This window comes from Martes martes, assembly GCF_963455335.1.
Source record: "Martes martes genome assembly, chromosome: 3".
Classification (NCBI taxonomy): Eukaryota; Metazoa; Chordata; class Mammalia; order Carnivora; family Mustelidae; genus Martes; species Martes martes.
The window spans coordinates 182,270,275-182,288,729 of record NC_137890.1 but is presented as its reverse complement, the minus strand read 5'-3'; the positions used below and the strand labels follow the sequence as shown (position 1 = coordinate 182,288,729).

Genomic DNA, 18,455 nt, shown 5'->3' with positions numbered 1-18,455 from the left:
GTGTAACCTTTGTATTGAGTTGTTTGTTATAAGTTCTCATACGTGATCTTTTTTTTCCCTATGCTACAGAATAATTGATTTCCAATATGATTATCAGGACTAAGTACATATAAGTAATGCCTGTTCATTGTAGGAAATAATTAATAACCCCAAGATTATATAATAACCCCCAAATTAGCTCTAACCTTGCCACCCAGAGATCTGTTAACACTATGTATATCCTGCCATGTTTTTGTTTGGTCACATTTCTTTTTCTGAAATTTCAACAGAAATGAGGACATGACTTTTTTTTTAGTGTATGTATTTTATTAGAAAACTTTCTCGCAGGGGGTAGAGTCTCTGGAGAAGAAAGTGGAAAGACTGGAAAAGTGGGCTCCCAAGCATGAAAAAGCAAAACAGTTTGAAAGTTGGTTGTGATAGTTTGATCTTCAGTGGTTATAGTAAATACTGTAGGGACAGTGAGCATACCTCTGATTTTTTAAGTAGGATTTATATTATGTTGTAGGTCTTTTTTTTTGTAATAAAGATTTTATTTATTTATTTGACAGACAGAGATCACAAGTAGGCAGAGAGGCAGGCAGAGAAAGAGGAGGAAGCAGGCTCCCTGCTGAGCAGAGAGCCTGAGATCATGACCTGAGCCAAAGGCAGAGGCTTTAACTCATTGAGCTACCCAGGCGCCCCTGTTGTAGGTCTTCTTAGGTAGAAAAATGCTAAGGAGATTTGAGAGGCTGTTTTTTTAGGTCAGGATTGTGAATTTAAGAAGTTCAGTTAAATTTATTTCTAATTCTCTCTGGTGAGTAATGAAGTTTTCTGTGATAATGCAGTCTATCCTCATTCTTTGAACTGCCCATAATAAGTCTTAGTTTGTAATTTTCTTTTTTTTTTTAAGATTTAAAAAAAAATTTTTTTTTTGACAGAGTGAGATGCAGTGAAAGAGGGAACACAAGCAGAGGGAGTGAGTGGAGAGGGAGACTAAGTGCAGGGCTCAGTGCCAGGACCCTGGGATCATGACCTGAGCCAAAGGCAGACACTTAACAACAGCCACCCGGGTGCCCAGTTAGTAATTTTCTGTTTAAATAAATAAATAGATAAATAAATAAATAAATTTGGGGCACCTGGGTGGCTCAGTGGGTTAAGGCCTCTACCTTCGGCTCAGGTCGTGATCCCAGGGTTCTGGGATCGAGCCCCATGTCGGGCTCTGCTCGGCGGGGAGCCTGCTTCTCCCTCTCTCTCTCTGCCTTCCTCTCTGCCTGCTTGTGGTCTCTGCCTGTCAAAATAATTAAATAAAAATCTAAAAAAAAAAAAAATTAAATTTTAGGGACGGGGAGCCTACTTCTTGTCCCTCTGCTGCTCCACCTGCTTGTGCGCTCTCTCTCTGTTACAAATAAATAAGATTTTTTTTTTTGTAAAATTTTTTATTTATGTGTGAGAGAGAGAGAGAGAAAATGAGGGGGGAGAAGCAGACTCCTTGTGGAGCTGGGAGCCTGATGCAGGACTCGATCCTGGGACTCTGGGATCATGACCTGAATGGAAGGTAGTGGCTTAACCAACTGAGCCACTCAGGTGCCCCAAGATCTTTTTATTTATTTGCTTATTTATTTATTTTTATTTTTTTAAATATTTATTTGGCAGAGAGACAAGCAGAGAGAGAGGAGGAAGCAGGCTCCCCACTGAGCAGAGAGCCCGATGCGGGGCTTGATCCTAGGACCCTGAGACCATGACCTGAGCTGAAGGCAGAGGCTTAACCCACTGAGCCACCCATGTGCCCCAAGATCTTTTTTTTTAAAAAGCATTAAATTCGGGGCGCCTGGGTGGCTTAGTCATAAAGCGTCTGCCTTTGGCATAGGTCATGATACCAGGGTCCTGGGTTTGAACCCAGCATCAGGCTCCCTACTCTGCAGGAAGCCTACTTCTCCCTCTCTTACTCTTCCTGCTTGTCTTCCCTCTCTCACTGTTGGTCTCTCTGTCAAATAATAAAATCTTTTTTAAAAAAGTATTAAATTCTAGCATAATAAATACAGAATGACAAATTGCTAAATGGTGAGATTATAGGTATCTTTAATTTTTTTTTTTAAGATTTTTATTTATTCATTTGATAGACAGAGATCACAAGTAGGCGGAGAGGCAGGCAAAGAGGGGAGGAAGCAGGCTCTCTGCTGAGCAGAGAGTCCGATGCAGGGCTCCATCCCAGGACCCTGAGATCATGACCTGAGCTGAGGGCAGAGGCTTTAACCCACTGAGCCACCCACGTGCCCCTAATTCTTTTTCCAGTTTCTCTTTTTTAGAATATTTTATTTATTTATTTGACAGAGATCACAAGTAGGCAGAGAGGCAGGCAGAGAGAGGGGGAAAAACAGGCTTGCCACTGAGCAGAGAGCCCGATGGAGGGCTCGATCCCAGGACCCTGGAATCATGACCCGAGCCGAAGGCAGAGGCTTAACCCACTGAGCAACCCAGGTGCCCCAGATGAAAAATTCTGTGTATAACTTCTGACTCCCCCCGAATTTTACTACTGAAAGCCTGTTGTTGACCAGAAGTCTTACCAATAACATAAATAGCTGATTAACCCATATTTTGTACATGTGTTAGATACTATATTCTTACAATAAAAACAGAAGAGAAAGATTTTACTTATTTGACACACAGAGAGAGATCACAAGTAGGCAGAGAGAGAAGGAGAAGCATGCTCCCTGCTGGGCAGAGAGCCCGATGCAGGGGGTCTGTCCCAGGACCCTGAGATCATGACCTGAGCTGAAGGCAGATGCCCTAAGCGGTTGAGCCAGCAGGCATCCCCAAAACTGTAATTTCTCTCTCTCTCTCTTATTTATTTGTCAGCAGAAACACCGAGAGCAGCCAGCAGAAGGAGAAGCGGGCTTCCCTGCTGAGCAGAGCCCTATGTGGGACTCCATCCTAGGACCCTGGGATCATGCATGACCTGAGCTGAAGGCAGACACTTAACCGACTGAGCCACGCAGGCATCCCTATTTCTCTTTTTTAAAAAAAAATTTTATTTTGGGGGCACCTGGGTGGCTTAGTCGGTTAAGCATCTGCGTTTGGCTCAGGTCATGATCCCAGAGTCCTGAGATCGAGTCATGCATCAGGTTCCCTCTCACTGTCTCTCTCTCTGCCAAATAAATAAAATCTCCAGGAAAAAAAAGTTTATTTTGAGAGAGAGCGAGCATGAGTGAGGGGGAGGGACAGAGAGGCAGACTCCCTGCTGAGCTGGGACCCCCCCCCCCCAATGGGGGGCTCTATCCCAGGACCCCGTGATCATGACCTGAGTCCCCTAGGTGTATAAAACTTTTATTTCATTAATATAGATGTTCTTCTTACAGGAAAAGCTGAATCTCAGTTGTATCCATAGTCCTGTCGTTAATGAACTTATGAGAGGAATCCGTTCCCAGATGGATGGATTAATCCCTGGTGTAGAACCACGTGAAATGGCAGCTATGTGTCTTGGATTGGCACACAGGTGAGATTTACTGGAGAATAAAGTCCACTTATTCCTGTTTAATAAGCACTTGCGTTGCACTGGTTTAAGCATATTACAAATACTAATTTAATTCTCAATAATCTTTTGAGGAAGGTAGTTTTATTCTCATTTTATAGATGAATCTGATGCCCCAAATCAGTTCACCTGGTAAGTAATGAAGCCTGGATTGGAGCCCAGGCAGTCCTCATCATAGACATTCCCTATCCTTTAAGTGTTGGGCCCCGCAACTCTTGGGCTTTCTCTTTCTCTTTCTCTTTCCCCTAATCTCTACTGAATCATTTGCTATTCCTCCATCTTTTCATCTCCCCAAATCTTCTCATCTGCTGTGGTCTTCTTCTGTCCATATCTGTTGTTTTATTCCGATTTGTATTGACTTTTTATAGTAAGGCAAAGAGAAGCACATTGGCCTATCGTGTTTAACCTGAGGTCCATCAGAACCGCATTTCTGCTGAGCTGTGATATGTTCTGAAAAGCTTGGCATTCTGTGAAATTGCACTAAAATAACAGGTTGTTTTTTTTTTAAGATTTTATTTATTTGACAGAAGGGGGTGGGGAGCAGCCTCCCTGCTGAGCAGAGAGCCCGGTGTGGGGCTCGATACCAGGACCCTGAGATCATGACCTGAGCCGAAGGCAGAGGCTTAACCCACTGAGCCACCCACGCGCCCCAATAACAGGGTTTTTAAGTGAGGAAAAATAGGGTTAAAGGTGGGCTGCTGGGAACCTATGTGACTTTATAATTGGAGCACTATCAAAACTAGCGCTACATACTAATGCAGTTAGAAAGATGTGTACATTTATATTAAAGGAATAACAAAACAAGCAGAGGTCTGTACCTTTGGACAAAAAATAGCATCAATTAACGGAAGGGTTAAAGCTGCTGAGTTACAAAGATGAGCAAAATACATAAAAATCAATAACTTTGTAATAAGCATTTTAAAGAGTGCACAAGCAACTAAGCTGAGTCAAGATTCAAGCTTGTGATTAATTGACATTGTATAACAGTAGTGGTTCTCATTCAAGGGCAGTTAAATATCACTTAGAGGATATTTGGCAATGTCTAGAGACATTTTTGGCTGTTACAGGTGGGGTCAGATCTCTACTAACATAATGGGTAGAGGACAAGAATATTACTAAACATCCACAATTCACAGAATAGGCCCCTACAACAAAGATTTATCAGGCCCACATTGTTAGCGGTGCCAAGATTAGGAAAAACTTATGTATAATATTGTTCCTCCATATTTTTCTGTTTTCAGGTGTTAATGCTACACATTTATTTACCTGCTGGTATCCTTGAAACCCTAACCAATGTGATTTATACTACACAGCATTATCCTGTTTGTCTTTCACAAATTAATTCATATTTCAGGAACATGGGTTATAGCAGGACCGGTATATTCTCTTTTTTAAGATTTTATTTCAGAGAGCAAGCTTGAGTGAGGGGGAGGAGCAGAGGGAGAAGCAGACTCCCTGTGGAGCAGAGAGCTCTATGTGGGGCTGGATCCCAGAGACCTGGGATTATGACCTGAGCCAAAGGCAGATGCCCAACCAACTGAGCCACCCAGACGCCCATGTATTTTCTTTTTAAGTGTGTATTTCCTAATTTTGCACATTGTATTCTCATTGAACTGGTTTTCCTATGTTCAGAAAATTAATGTAGCTCTAAGGAGAAGGATTTTGGCTTTTTTGTGTGTTTTTTTGTTGTTGTTTTGTTTTTGACAGACACGCAGTGAGAGAGGGAACACGAGCAGGGGAAGTGGGAGAGGGAGAAGCAGGCTTCCCACTGAGCAGGGAGCCCGGTGCAGGGCTCCATCCCAGGACCCGGGATCATGACCTGAGCTGAAAGCAGATGCTTAACGACTGAGCTACCCAGGCGCCCCTAGGGATTTGGGTTTTTAAAAAGTTTAAAAAAAAAGATAAAAAGTTTTTTAAGATGTTAATTAAACTCATTTCGTAGACGCTGTCAGTAATTTTTTATTTTCCCCCTTTATCCCCAGCTTGTCCCGATATAGATTGAAATTCAGTGCTGATAAAGTGGACACCATGATTGTTCAGGCAATTTGTAAGTATAGTGCATATGATGTGTGATCCTTATAACTTTTTCGTGCTGTTAAAACTATCTCTTATAATTTTATCAGTTAAGGAAGGAAAAGGAGATTAATTAGAATTTTTAATAGTGAAGTAAATAACTAGAAAATGCAGAATAGAAAAGGCAAGCCACCCGTAATTTGACTAGTTGGAGATAGTGTGAATTAACACTAGTGATGTTAACAGGTTTGTTTCCCATGAGGCAGATCAGTACATGGGATCTATTACTTTGTGCTTTTTTCACTTGGCTTGATAATAGGTCAGTCCTATGCCATTAAGTGAATTTTGGAAACCTCAAATCCTTGTTTCCACTTTTAAAAATCCCTTTAAATGGCAATTACATTTCTGGGTATGTGCTCCGAAGAACTGAAAGCAGGTACTCACAGATAAATACGCACCTGTGTCTGTAGCAGCGCTACTCACAGTAGCCAAAAAATGCAAACCACTTAAGTACCCATAACAGATAAATAGATAAGCAGAATGGGGCCCATTCACACAATGGATAATTTTTATTTTTACTTATTTTTTAAAAAACATTTTTCGTAAGTCAGAGAGAGAGTAAGCATAAGTAGGAGTGGCAGGCTGAAGGAGAAGCAGGCTCCCTGCTGAGCAAGGAGTCCTGTGTGGGACTTGATCCCAAGACCCTAGGATCATGACCTGAGTCAGAGGCAGCTGCTTAAACTGCTGAGCCACCCAGGCGTCCCAGGTAATTACTATTTTTAAACCTTAAAAAGGTTTACAACATGGATGAATTTTGAAAAGGTGCTGAGAAATAAGCCATACAAAAAAGACAGCTGTTGTGTGATTCCACTTATGAGGTACCTAGAACAGGCAAATTGATAAAGGACCGAAAGTAGAAGAGATTACCAAGAGATGGGGGAAGGTGGGGGATAAGGTGTTACTATTTAATGGGTGCAGAGTTTCCATGTGGTTGCTGAAAGAGTTCTGGAAATGGGTAGTGGGTGATTGTTAAATAACATTGTGAATGTGCTTGATGCCACTGAAACCTGCAGTTGAAAATGGTTAAAATGATAAGTTCTATGTATATTTTAGTTTTTTAAAGCCCTTTTAAGTTCCTCTTTTCTCTTTCATTTTAATCTGCAGCCTTGTTAGATGACTTAGATAAAGAACTAAACAACTATATCATGCGGTGTAGAGAATGGTATGGCTGGCATTTCCCTGAATTAGGAAAAATTATTTCGGATAATCTGACATACTGCAAGTGTTTACAGAAAGTCGGTGAGTAACTGTCCTTTAAGGCATTGAAAATAACAATTTATTTGCATCCCAAAACATGAGTTGTAATATTTTTTCTTAACAAGCTTCCCAGAGTTCCTTATGCATTATGTGTATTTTGGGAGTGTAGTCAAATTAGTGTCTTAGAATTCAGAGACCGTTAATTTGAACTTTGACTTCGGTGGCTGGTACAGCAAGAGATCATGGTTCTCATATTTGGTTTTTCTTAAAATGGCTTCTTAAGGTGGAATGTGTATCATAGGGAATTTACCATTAATAGGGGCAACTGTAGACTTGGGATATCCTGCATATGTTATAATACTAAAGTTGGTACTGCTCTCTATACTGTTAGTGTTTGTATTCCATACCAGTGTACAGTAATATTAGTAGAAAAACCTGAATATTGTTAATAAATAGAATTTGCCAGGCTCATACTGCATTACCGTATTAACTGCCCCAAGAATTCACGGCCCTGGATTTAATAAAACCTTAGCTATAAATTGTCTGTCACAGTGTTATTAGTTCTATTTCGTGGGGTATTTTGTTTTTATTCTAATTTATATCTTTTTAGAGGGAGATAATGGGGAGAGATTTTAATCTCTAAAAATCAAGCCTTATATAAGGAAAATTAGTAGGTCAAACTTGTTCGCTTTTTGTTTTGTTTAGGCACCCTTTTCATTGGCTTACTTCTGCTTTTTTTTATTTGACTATTTGGATTTTATATAATTTGTTGAAGAGTGATTCTCCCTCATCCTCTGCAAACATTCCATAGGCGATAGGAAGAATTATGCCTCAGCCAAACTTTCTGAACTACTGCCGGAGGAAGTTGAAGCAGAAGTGAAAGCAGCTGCAGAGATATCAATGGGAACAGAGGTTTCAGAAGAAGATATTTGCAATATTCTGCATCTCTGCACTCAGGTAAACTGTACACGTGGAGAAACTAGTTGTGGTGGGACCGGCTATGTAATAATAATTTTCTGATGGCGATGATGATTTTTAAACTTGATCCACCTGATAAATATGAGGGTGTTCAGTCACTACCTCATCTGATGCCATCCTGATTTATATACTTGAGGGGGGAAATACATACTGAAGTTGAAAGATTATCTAATTTATTTATACTAGCATTGTCTGGATAATGAATTATGAATCCCTTAAGGAGACAGAAATACAGCTTGAGTTACTTAATTCCAGCTTTTATGTTTGTAGCCTGGAATGCTTACCCCCCGCCCCCACCCCTCATTTGGAGATCACTGAAGAAGAATCACAAAAAGGGAGGCTGGCCCAGTCAGTAGAGCATGTGACTCTTAATCTTGGGGTTGTAAGTTCAAGCCCTATGTTGAGTGTAAAGATTACTTAATAAAATCTTAAAAAAAAAAATCACACACGCAAAAAAGAATCACAGAGAGGATGATGTAATGTCTAGCCCTTAGAGTTTTTAAAAATAACAGTAATATTGACTAGTATTTTTAAGCAGTATATTAGGTTGTTTGCATTTATTATCTCATAAAATTTATGAAAATGGGAAGTTGAGATAAAGAATGCTTTGTTTTCCCAGGATTACGCGGCTTATATATGATAGTTTAGGGCTCCAGTGTTTTCAGACGTGTGGTTTTTATGTGATTTTTACGCAAGTCATTTATGGTATATTCATCTTGTTCTTTATACTAGGTAATTGAAATCTCAGAATATAGAACCCAGCTCTATGAATATCTACAAAATCGAATGATGGCCATTGCACCAAATGTTACAGTCATGGTTGGGGAATTAGTGGGAGCACGACTCATTGCTCATGCAGGTGATGATTTTAATGTAACCTATAAATAGGGATACCTAGGGTAGATTGTTTTCTACCTAGGATTATTTTTTCATCTTCAAATTACATTTATTAGAAATTATAGGTAATAAATATAAATAGATGGTATATGGGAGAGGACTAAGGACCAAGTAAGTGTTCAGTGATGATTCTGATTCCTGTGCCTGATTTCCTTTTGGATAATGAAGGCATCTTCAGTCACTACCTCTTCTGAGACACTTGTGGTCCGTTGTCAGAAGTTTATTACCATTAAGGAGAATAATCAGATGAATGCAGGAGGATGAAATCAGTTAATATTTCCTAATACTAAAAATTTAACCAGATTAGGGGCACCTGGGTGGCTCAGTTGGTTAAGTGCTTGACTCTTAATTTTGGCTCAGGTCTTGATCTCAAGATTGTGAGATTGAGCCCTGCATTGGGCTCCACTCTGGGCATGGAGCCTGCTCAAGATTCTCTCTCTCCTTTTCTGCCCTCCCCCCCGCACCCACACCCCTCTAAAACAAAACAAAACAAAACAAACATCAGATTAAATAGCAGTAGTTCTCACAATAGGTGATATATACCCTTGATCGAGAATCTCGTTCACTGCTGAATTTGCTATTTTAATGTATTTGACATGCAAAATATTTTTAATGAACTTATAATAAGACTCCATGTATGTATATGGTGATGTTACAAAGAAGGTATGCTATAAAAGTATACTGTATAATTGAATATTCGCAAATAGAGTGAAATACTATTATTGGAGTTAATCGTTAAAATCTGTCACAGAAGATCATAACATATCCTCTACATCAAAGTATCTAAACTAGAATAGCCCCTCTAACGACATCATTAATAAGATAGGCCATTCAGATGCCCTCAGCTGTGAGGCTGGGATTGTCTGGTTGGTTTTGTTTTCTGCATCCAAATTTTCATAGCCTTAACTACACTTTGGTGGTAAGAGATGCAGGGCTTAACAGAAGTCTGTTGAATTTTAAATATGTATCTAGTGTTTGAGCATTAATATTGGGGGTCTGTTCTGGCAAAATCTATGCAATAAATCTAACAAAGCAGCAACTTTTTATACCTGATTAGTATGCTTCTATCTCCTTATCCGTATCTTAAACAACAGATAGTGTGAGAAAGTTAACGCATAGTGATACTGTTGAGATGTCCTGTTGAGTGTCCCTCTGTTTGTATGTCTTTCTCATATCTAAAGTAGAATATTTGATGTCTAAAGGCCTCCTCGGTGGTATACTAATGGAATATAGAATAGTTAATACCATCTCTGGGGCAAATAAGTATATAATTAAAGTAATAAGTTTAACCTTCAGTTCGTCCTCAGTGTTCACTGTAAGCCTCTGCTTACGCTGCTCCATGAATGAACCTCAAACGCTGAGGCTTTTTAGGGAATCTCAGGCTAGAATCTGTATTGTGTCAGATTTTTATTTACTCGGTGCCTGTAATACTAAGATTATATGTCTTACACTTAATACATGGAGCTTTTAAGTACTTGGAATTGCATTCCTTGTAACTACTTCTTTTCTTTGGAAGGTTCTCTTTTGAATTTGGCCAAGCATGCAGCTTCTACAGTTCAGATTCTTGGAGCAGAAAAGGCACTCTTCAGAGCCCTCAAGTCCAGACGAGATACCCCAAAATACGGTCTTATTTATCATGCTTCACTTGTAGGCCAGACAAGTCCCAAACACAAAGGAAAGGTGAGTTGCATTTCTTCTGAGGCAGGTTGTTTTTTTCTTTTATTCCCCCAGATAACTCATCTTCTGCCTGTTCTGTGGTATGCAATACAATTTTTCCGTTTCTTTTTCATTAAATAGAGAATGATGAATTCTTGAGCTAAAAAGCACTTTTGTGTACTGAAAGAAAATAATATTAGTAAGTGTTGCTGGGGGCGCCTGGCTGACTCAGTCAGTAGAGTATGCAGCTCCTCCTTATGGGGTCGTGAGTTCCCAGCTCCACGTTGGGTGTAGAGCTTACTTAAAAATATATATATATTATTGCTATTATTTTTTTAAAGATAGAGTATTACTAATTTTGTTAAAGCCATTTTCTTTTGCTGTATTAGGGTTTTTCTAGAATCCACCTGTTTGTGAAGGATGGAGTGGATGGCATATCAAAAGTTTTCTATGTGGCAAGAAATCAATTTAACATCATTTATAAATTATAAAATAATAACCATGCACTGTGCTCAACTCTTAGTGGGACTTAAGTGAGTCCTTTTAATAGCCCTGTGAGATGTAGGGTATCTGTTCTACAGATGAAAAAGCTGAGTCTTCGGCACATTAAGTACTTGCAAGCTTTTTGCTTAGGGCACATAATTTAACAAATTGAAATGTTAAGGAAAAAAAACTTGAAATGTTACAAAATTCAGAGCTGATTGATGAAAGGGGCTGAAAATTGCTAATTAGCTTACAAGGGCAGTTGTGCCTTTTCCAGATGACATCATGGTGGAGAACTAAGGCCATTGAGTAGAAGTTAAAGGAAGACATGAGAAGGGTAGTTGGGGCTTGTTTTAGACATGAACTACTTACTGCAAGATCATCTCATCCAACAAAGTGAATGGAGTTGTGTGTAACCAGTTAGCCACTGAGAGATTCAGATAAAGCTAGGTGACTTGGGTTGTATGATTCATAATAATTTTATAATTCCTGACTTAAAAAAATCCTACAGTGAGTGATAGAGTTGATGATTTGCTCCAGTTTTCTCATGAGTAAGTTATTGAGGATTTTAATGTCTCGACTTGGAATATAGTTTGAATGCCTCTGACTTCAAGTTCTCTATCAGATTTCTCGAATGCTGGCAGCCAAAACTGTTCTGGCTATTCGGTATGATGCTTTTGGTGAAGACTCCAGTTCTGCGATGGGAGTTGAGAACAGAGCCAAATTAGAGGCCAGGTTGAGGACCTTGGAAGATAGAGGGGTAAGGACCATATCCTGCCTATTGGTAGAAGTGTTAGCTGTCAAAAATGAATAAACCTCAACTGGTTTATGTACTTATTCATTTCACCTACTAAGCAGTTTTATTTTAATGATTAATATTACTATGTCTAATTATGTTTTTTTCCCTGCTGTTAACAGTTTCCCTTGTATTGACTAAGAATTGATCTCTTTTCTTAGATAAGGAAAATAAGTGGAACGGGAAAAGCATTAGCAAAAACAGAAAAATACGAACATAAAAGGTGAGTACATTTGGGGAGGATGGGTGAGCAGTACCTGCTTGATGAAATTTTAATTGACATCTGCAGTGTTTATAATAAAACATAGACACTTCAGTCTCTTATTTTTCTTTGCTATTTATAGTTTTCCATATTTTGAATTTTTAATCACATAAACTTTTTTTTTTTTTAAGATTTTATTTATTTATTGGACAGACAGAGATCACAAGTAGGCAGAGAGACAGGCAGAGAGAGAGAGGAGGAAACAGGCTCCCTGCTGAGCAGAGAGCCCCATGTGGGGCTCGATCCCAGGACCCTGGGACCACAACCCGAGCCAAAGGCAGAGGCTTTAACCCACTGAGCCACCCAAGTGCCCCTCACATAAACATTTTTATATTATAATGAATATATACATAGTATATATTTTGGTTTTTCTTTTTTTTTTTTTCCTTTAAAGTCTTATTTAAGTAATCTCTGTACCCAGCATGGGGCTCAAACTCAGAATCCAAAGATCAAGAGTGATGTGCTCCTTGAACCAAGCCAGCCAGGTGCCCCTTGGCTTTTTTCCCCCTTCTTAATATTTATTAAATATTAATATTTAACTAGCTCATTTTCGGGTGTTGATAGTAAATATTTGTCATTCATAGCTTCTGTATAGTATACCATCTGTCAAAGAGAAAATCAATTCAGTTAATTCACAATGAAACCTAAAGACAGAAAAGTCTGAAAATAGCTAAAAGGCATAATAGTAAAGTATTCAGATCTCACCATGAAACGAACAAAAGATAACGTGTAGGGAGAGGTATTGTGGCTATTTGAGGTGATGTTCAGTACTGCTAAGGTTCTGATGATGGAAGTACAATGTGGTGCAACTTTTCTGGGAAGTGGTTTGACAGTACGTACAGGAGCCTTTAAAATGTTTCTAGTCATTAACCCATAAATTTTCCCTTAGGACTCCTGTAATTCCTCAAGAATTTTAATAGTAGGGGCGCCTGGGTGGCTCAGTGGATTAAGCCTCTGCCTTTGGCTCAGGTCATGATCTCAGGGTCCTGGGATCGGGCCCTGCATTGGGCTCTCTGCTCAGCAGGGAGCCTGCTTCCCCCTCTATCTCTGCCTGCTGCTCTGCCTACTTTGACGTCTCTCTTTGTGTCAAATAAATAAATAAAATCTTTTAAAAAAAAGAATTTTAGTAGTATACTTTTAAACTGGGCAAGGAGTAACAATCTTACTGTATATATTCATATATATATTTCAACATGTATTTAGAAAAATTGTTTCCTTTATTCTGGAAAGAAAGCAAAAGTATTCTGTGGGCATTGACATTTTGTTTTATGAATTTTCCAAGTTTTCAACAATGACTGTATATATATATATATATTGTAATGTTTAAAGTTGAATTTGGTGTCTTTATTTGATAAGTGTGGATTTTATTTTTTTAAAGATTTTATTTATTTGACAGAGATCACCAGTAGGCAGAGAGGTAGGCAGAGAGAGGGGAGGAAGCAGGCTCCCTGCTGAGCAGAGAGCCGGATGTGGGGCTCGATCCCAGGACCCTGAGATCATGACCTGAGCTGAAGGCAGAGGCTTTAGCCCACTGAGCCACCCAGGCGCCTCTGGATCTTTCTTTTTTTTTTTTTAATTATTAATGTTTTTAATATGTAAAAATTAAGCAGACATGACTCTACAAATAAACTTAAGAAATGAAACGTTCCTTGGCTTGTTTTGAACAATTTTTTAATGTTCTCATGCCATTATACTTTTGACTTTATTATTATTTTTATTTTATTTTATTTATTTAGTGACAGAGAAGAGACACAGCAGGGGGAGAGGGAGAAGCAGGCTCCCTGCTGAGCAGGTAGCCCAACGTGGGGTTCTATCCCAGAATCCTGGGATCATGACCTGAGCCTAAGGCAGACATTTAACAACTGAGCCACCCAGGCGCCCCTACTTTTAACTTTAGTATATGTGCTGCTGAAGCGAGCACGCTACTTTTAACTTTAAACACATGTACTTGAAGCACCAATTAGGAGATTTATTCTTGTTTTAGGCACTTAGTACTTCAGTTTATTCTTTCTGCTACATTAGAACAAAGGCAAATGTAGGCTTTTAGGGAATCTTTTTTTTTTTTTTTTAAGAATTTATTTATTTGAGACAGAGAGAGAAAGTGAGAGAGAGCGTGAGAATGGAGAAAGTCAGAGGGAGAAGCAGACTCCCTGCGGAGCTGGGAGCTGATGCGGCACTCGATCCCAGGTCTCTGGGATCATGACCTGAGCCTAGAGCAGTTGCTCAACCAACTGAGCCACCCAGGTGCCCCAGGGAATCTTTATCCATATGTATCCCCTTGTTCTTCTGCCTTTTGGGGTTTTGTGATTAGGTCTTCTGTGTTAACTTGATTTAGGTTTTTTGTTTGGTTTTGTTTTTTCATTGAATTACCCTATTTCTTTTCCTTTTTTTTTTTTTAAGATTTTATTTATTTGACAGAGATCACACGTTGGCAGAGAGGCAGGCTGGCGGTTGGAGGGGGGGAGCAGGCCCCCCGCTGAGCAGAGAGCCCGATGCGGGGCTTGATCCCAGGACGTTGGGATCATGACCCGAGCCGAAGGCAGAGGCTTTAACCCACTGAGCCACCCAGGCACCCCTGAATTACCCTATTTCTAAAACTTAAATTGCTTCAGTTTTTAATTTTTAGAAAAATCATTTGTTGTAAAGAAGTTTTCTGTTTTTCCCTGTACTGACTGAATGTTTTTCTATACCATAGTCAGTCATTACATTGATTACTAAATGAGAATTCATTTTAGCTCACCACTTCCTTTGAAGTGTGATTGACTTACGTGGAAAATAGTGATTGATACCTCCTTACCTTTTGGAAATTACTAGTTTTCATAAACTGCCTCAAAACCACTAAAATGAAACAGTATTATATGCTTACATAAGTATTATCTAATGGCATTTCTTTTAAACTTCCTTAGAATTAATTCATTTACAAGTATTTACAGAGATTTTCTATAATTCTTTGACTCTTATAGTGAAGTAAAGACTTACGATCCTTCTGGTGATTCCACACTGCCAGCCTGTTCTAAAAAACGCAAGATAGAACAGGTAGATAAAGAAGACGAAATCGTTGAAAAGAAGGCCAAAAAAGCCAAGGTTAAAATTAAAGGTCAGTTTGAATTTTTTAAATGTCGTTTATATTCATATTCTTTAAGAAAGACTTCGTATGTCTTGGGGAAGTTCATGCCATTGAACTTTATTGAGAAACCACCCATATTGAAAGTTAATGGTGTTTTAATAAGCCATCATCATGTTCCTTGAGAATAGTTAAGGTATTAAATTTATCAGACTTCATAGAGGAGTGTGAGAAGCATTTCTTTGAAAATAGGGAATCATGTATTATGTTAAGTATACCAAACTCTAGTTTCTACCAGGTGAACTATTTTGGTAATAGCTTAAAAAGAAAAAAAGTTCATGGTTTTTAAATTAGTTGCCAAAATATTTTTGTTATATTGTTTTCTGTTACATAGAATGGACTAGAGTAATAACATTGGTAACCTACCATTATAATAATAATATTTAATAGGTACTCTCCAGCGAACTCAGCTATCTTGCAAAGCTGATAAGCAAGTAACCCCATTTACTAACAATACCTTTGTTGAGTTTGGTTTCTAAATAGCTTAGTGGTCAAAAATATATTATCAGCAAATGTGGGTTCCTGCCCTGGCTGAAGAAAACATAATAAACAACTATTTAACTCCTATGTTTCTCCTTGTTTATTGAACAGTGAGGTGATCCCTAAGCCCATTAGTAGCATTTGAAACAGCAAGACTCCGGGGTCTTCACTTGCTCATCCTGTAAACGTTTCAAACTTAACATTCCTGTGTCCTTGTCACTCTCAGTGTGTTGCTCCACAAATTTGTCTATCTTAATAATGGCAGTTCTAGTTGCTTTAGCCTTTAACCTTGACTGTTTTCTTAGAACCCAAATCTACTCTGGCACCAAATCCTCTTCTTTTTTTTTTTTTTTTTTTTTTGGTAAATTTTTCTTAAGTAAACTCTGTTCCCAGTGTGGGGCTCAAACTTAAAATTTAAGTCCCAAGATCAGGAGTCACATGTTCCACCAACTGAGCTAGCCAGGTGCCCCTATTCTGGCAACAAATCCTGTCACTGCAGTTCTGCTTTGAAAATATGTATCTAGAATCTAACCACTTGCCTTATCCACAACTGCTTTTTTTTAATGTAGCAGCCACAAGGGCATATTCTCTCATTCATTAATTTCTCTCATTCAGTTTTATTCCTTTTAGCCACAATGGACTCCTCGTTATTCTTTGATCCTGCCAACTCTCCTCTTCCAAAATAACCTTAGCTTTTGCTTTTCTCTTTACCTGGAGTATTTTGCCTCAAGACAGGTGCCATCTTTTCACTCCTTTGCCTCTTCCAGGTGTTGTCTGACTGACTGTCCTGTCCAGAGTACCCGTATGCACTGCCTTCCTCAGTGTTCCTTCCTCTTCCTGCTTAATTTTCATTCTTAGCACGGATTACTGTGTAAAGTATTATACAGTTATTCTTTTGATTCCCTCCAGTCCTTAAAAAAAAAAAGGCTACATAAGGACAGGGATTTGTCTCTTTTATGCCCTGTTGCGTCCAGTTGTCTAGGATATAGCCTGACACTTAATAGGTGCTAAATAAATTTTTTGGTGAACAAGTTTCTAGTGATAGGTATATATTATGGAGTCCTCTTTCTTTTTTTTTTTTTAAAGTCCTCATTCTTAAGAGCAAAGCATGATATGTTATCTCATTAAATCTGGTAAGATGGGCAGTTAATGGGGTTTAGAGAACTCACTGACTTCTCAGGGTCACAACAGGTTGAAACAAACCCAGGTCTTTTAACTCCAGAACACACTTTTTTTTTTTTTTTTTTTTTAAGATTTTGTTTGTTAGAGCAAGAGAGCACAAGCAGGGGAGCATCCGGTGGAAGGAGAGGGAGAAGCAGGCGTCCCGCCGAGCAGGGAGCCTGAAGGCAGGGCTCAGTCTCAGGACCCTGGGATCATGACCTGAGCCAAAGGCAGAGGCTTAACCCATTGAGCCAACCAGGCACCCCTCCAAAGCACAAATTCTTAATCCTTTCTAATATAAGTGACAGCTGCCAAAAAACATTGAGTTTGGAGATCCTATGATCTGTTTCAATCCTAATTTCCGTAGATAGCTGCGTGACCTCGTAAAGTTAGTGATCTTGGACTAGGTAGATGTTTGAAGGACCTTTCCACTTAAAGAATTTTATAATAAACATTGGATAGTCAGCCAGAATGATGGGAAAAAACTGAGATTTGAAAGGTGGGAAAGTGAGGTCTTGATATAATGTTAATTGTTGTGTCTGTGCTTAACCCCACTCAGTTGAAGAAGCCCCAGTAGCAACAGAGGAAGAAGAAGAAGAAGAAGGAGTACTAGTGGTGGAAGAACAGGAGACACCTGTGAAGAAGAAGAAGAAGAAGGACAAAAAGAAACACATTAAGGAAGAACCACTTTCTGAGGAAGAACCATGCACCAGCACAGCGATTCCTGTATGTTTTTTTTTTTAAGATTTTATTTATTTATTTGACAGAGAGAGACTCAGCGAGAGAGGGAGCACAGGCAGGGGGAGTGGGAGAGGGAGAAGCAGGCTCCCCGTGAAGCAGGGAGCCCGATGTGGGGCTCCATCCCAGGATCCTGGGGATCGTGACCTGAGCCGAAGGCAGATGCTTAACAACTGGGCCACCCAGGTGCCCCTGTATGTTTGTTTTTAGTACTTTGTTGGCGCAGGCCGGGTTTCTATTTTATTGAACTGTCTGTATTAGAAATGAGCGGGCAGTTAAGGTGGTTTTTATTGATGGAACAGTAAAATAAAAATGATATTGTTGTAAAAAGGCCAAACCTAAAACCTTACTACAAAATGGGTTTACTTTGAGGAAGAGGGAATATAACTTGCTACAGATTTTCATAGAGGTGATTTTTATATTTTTAGGTTTTAATCGTTCAACCAAATTTGTTTTTGAGGGAAATTGATCTACTTCGCTTCTTATAAAGTTACTCTTCCTCACCCATACATTTACAGCTCTTTCAAAAGCATTCTTATTTGTTATTTTCAGAGTCCAGAGAAAAAGAAGAAAAAGAAAAAAAAGAAAGATAATGAGGACTAATTGAAGGGAACCGTCTTTGAATCATCGGGACACATCACACCTAAGATTCAGTCAGGAGTGTATCAGAAATGTTCTGTAATTGAGGGAAGGTTGGATGAAACGGAGTTCCTACTCATCGATACCTTTTCAAACCTATGTGTCTTGACGCCAGTTCTGTTAACTTGATTATGTCATTTCTCAGAGGCTTTGTTATACAAATAAAAATATTTTCTTTGTATTTTAAAGTAGTTCTGTGATCTCTGTATTTTAGTACACAAGTATGATCCTTTCTATATTTAGCATTTAATGATGATTATTGCTTTGATAATTATAGCTGAAAAGTAAGAGTTGTGAATTGTTCATTTGAAACTTAACTAGACTCTAGCCTTTTGGAAGGCTGTGATTAGGTGGACCAATTTAAGAGCTTTGCTCTAATGTTTCTTTTTCCCTTTTTGACTGTCTTTTTTCTCCTGTTTTTCTGCCTCTGTATTTATTTAAATAAAGCTGTGTTTTGTGTTCA

At 38.9% G+C, this 18,455-nt stretch overlaps 1 protein-coding gene across 2 annotated transcripts in view; it reads left to right on the top strand.

Moving 5' to 3' along the window:
* The window catches only part of NOP58 (NOP58 ribonucleoprotein), a 31,994-nt gene extending 13,821 nt beyond the window's left edge, over positions 1-18,173 (top strand). For both annotated transcript variants that reach the window (XM_080798715.1, XM_080798714.1), the window contains 11 exons: positions 3,336-3,472; positions 5,491-5,555; positions 6,686-6,820; positions 7,590-7,735; positions 8,489-8,615; positions 10,170-10,333; positions 11,418-11,552; positions 11,750-11,811; positions 14,814-14,947; positions 17,175-17,341; positions 17,906-18,173. In XM_080798715.1, the coding sequence (XP_080654841.1) occupies positions 3,336-3,472; positions 5,491-5,555; positions 6,686-6,820; positions 7,590-7,735; positions 8,489-8,615; positions 10,170-10,333; positions 11,418-11,552; positions 11,750-11,811; positions 14,814-14,947; positions 17,175-17,341; positions 17,906-17,956 (1,323 nt within the window). In that variant the 3' untranslated portion in view covers positions 17,957-18,173. The remainder of the gene's footprint in view (positions 1-3,335; positions 3,473-5,490; positions 5,556-6,685; positions 6,821-7,589; positions 7,736-8,488; positions 8,616-10,169; positions 10,334-11,417; positions 11,553-11,749; positions 11,812-14,813; positions 14,948-17,174; positions 17,342-17,905) is intronic.
* Positions 18,174-18,455: the final 282 nt, after the last annotated feature.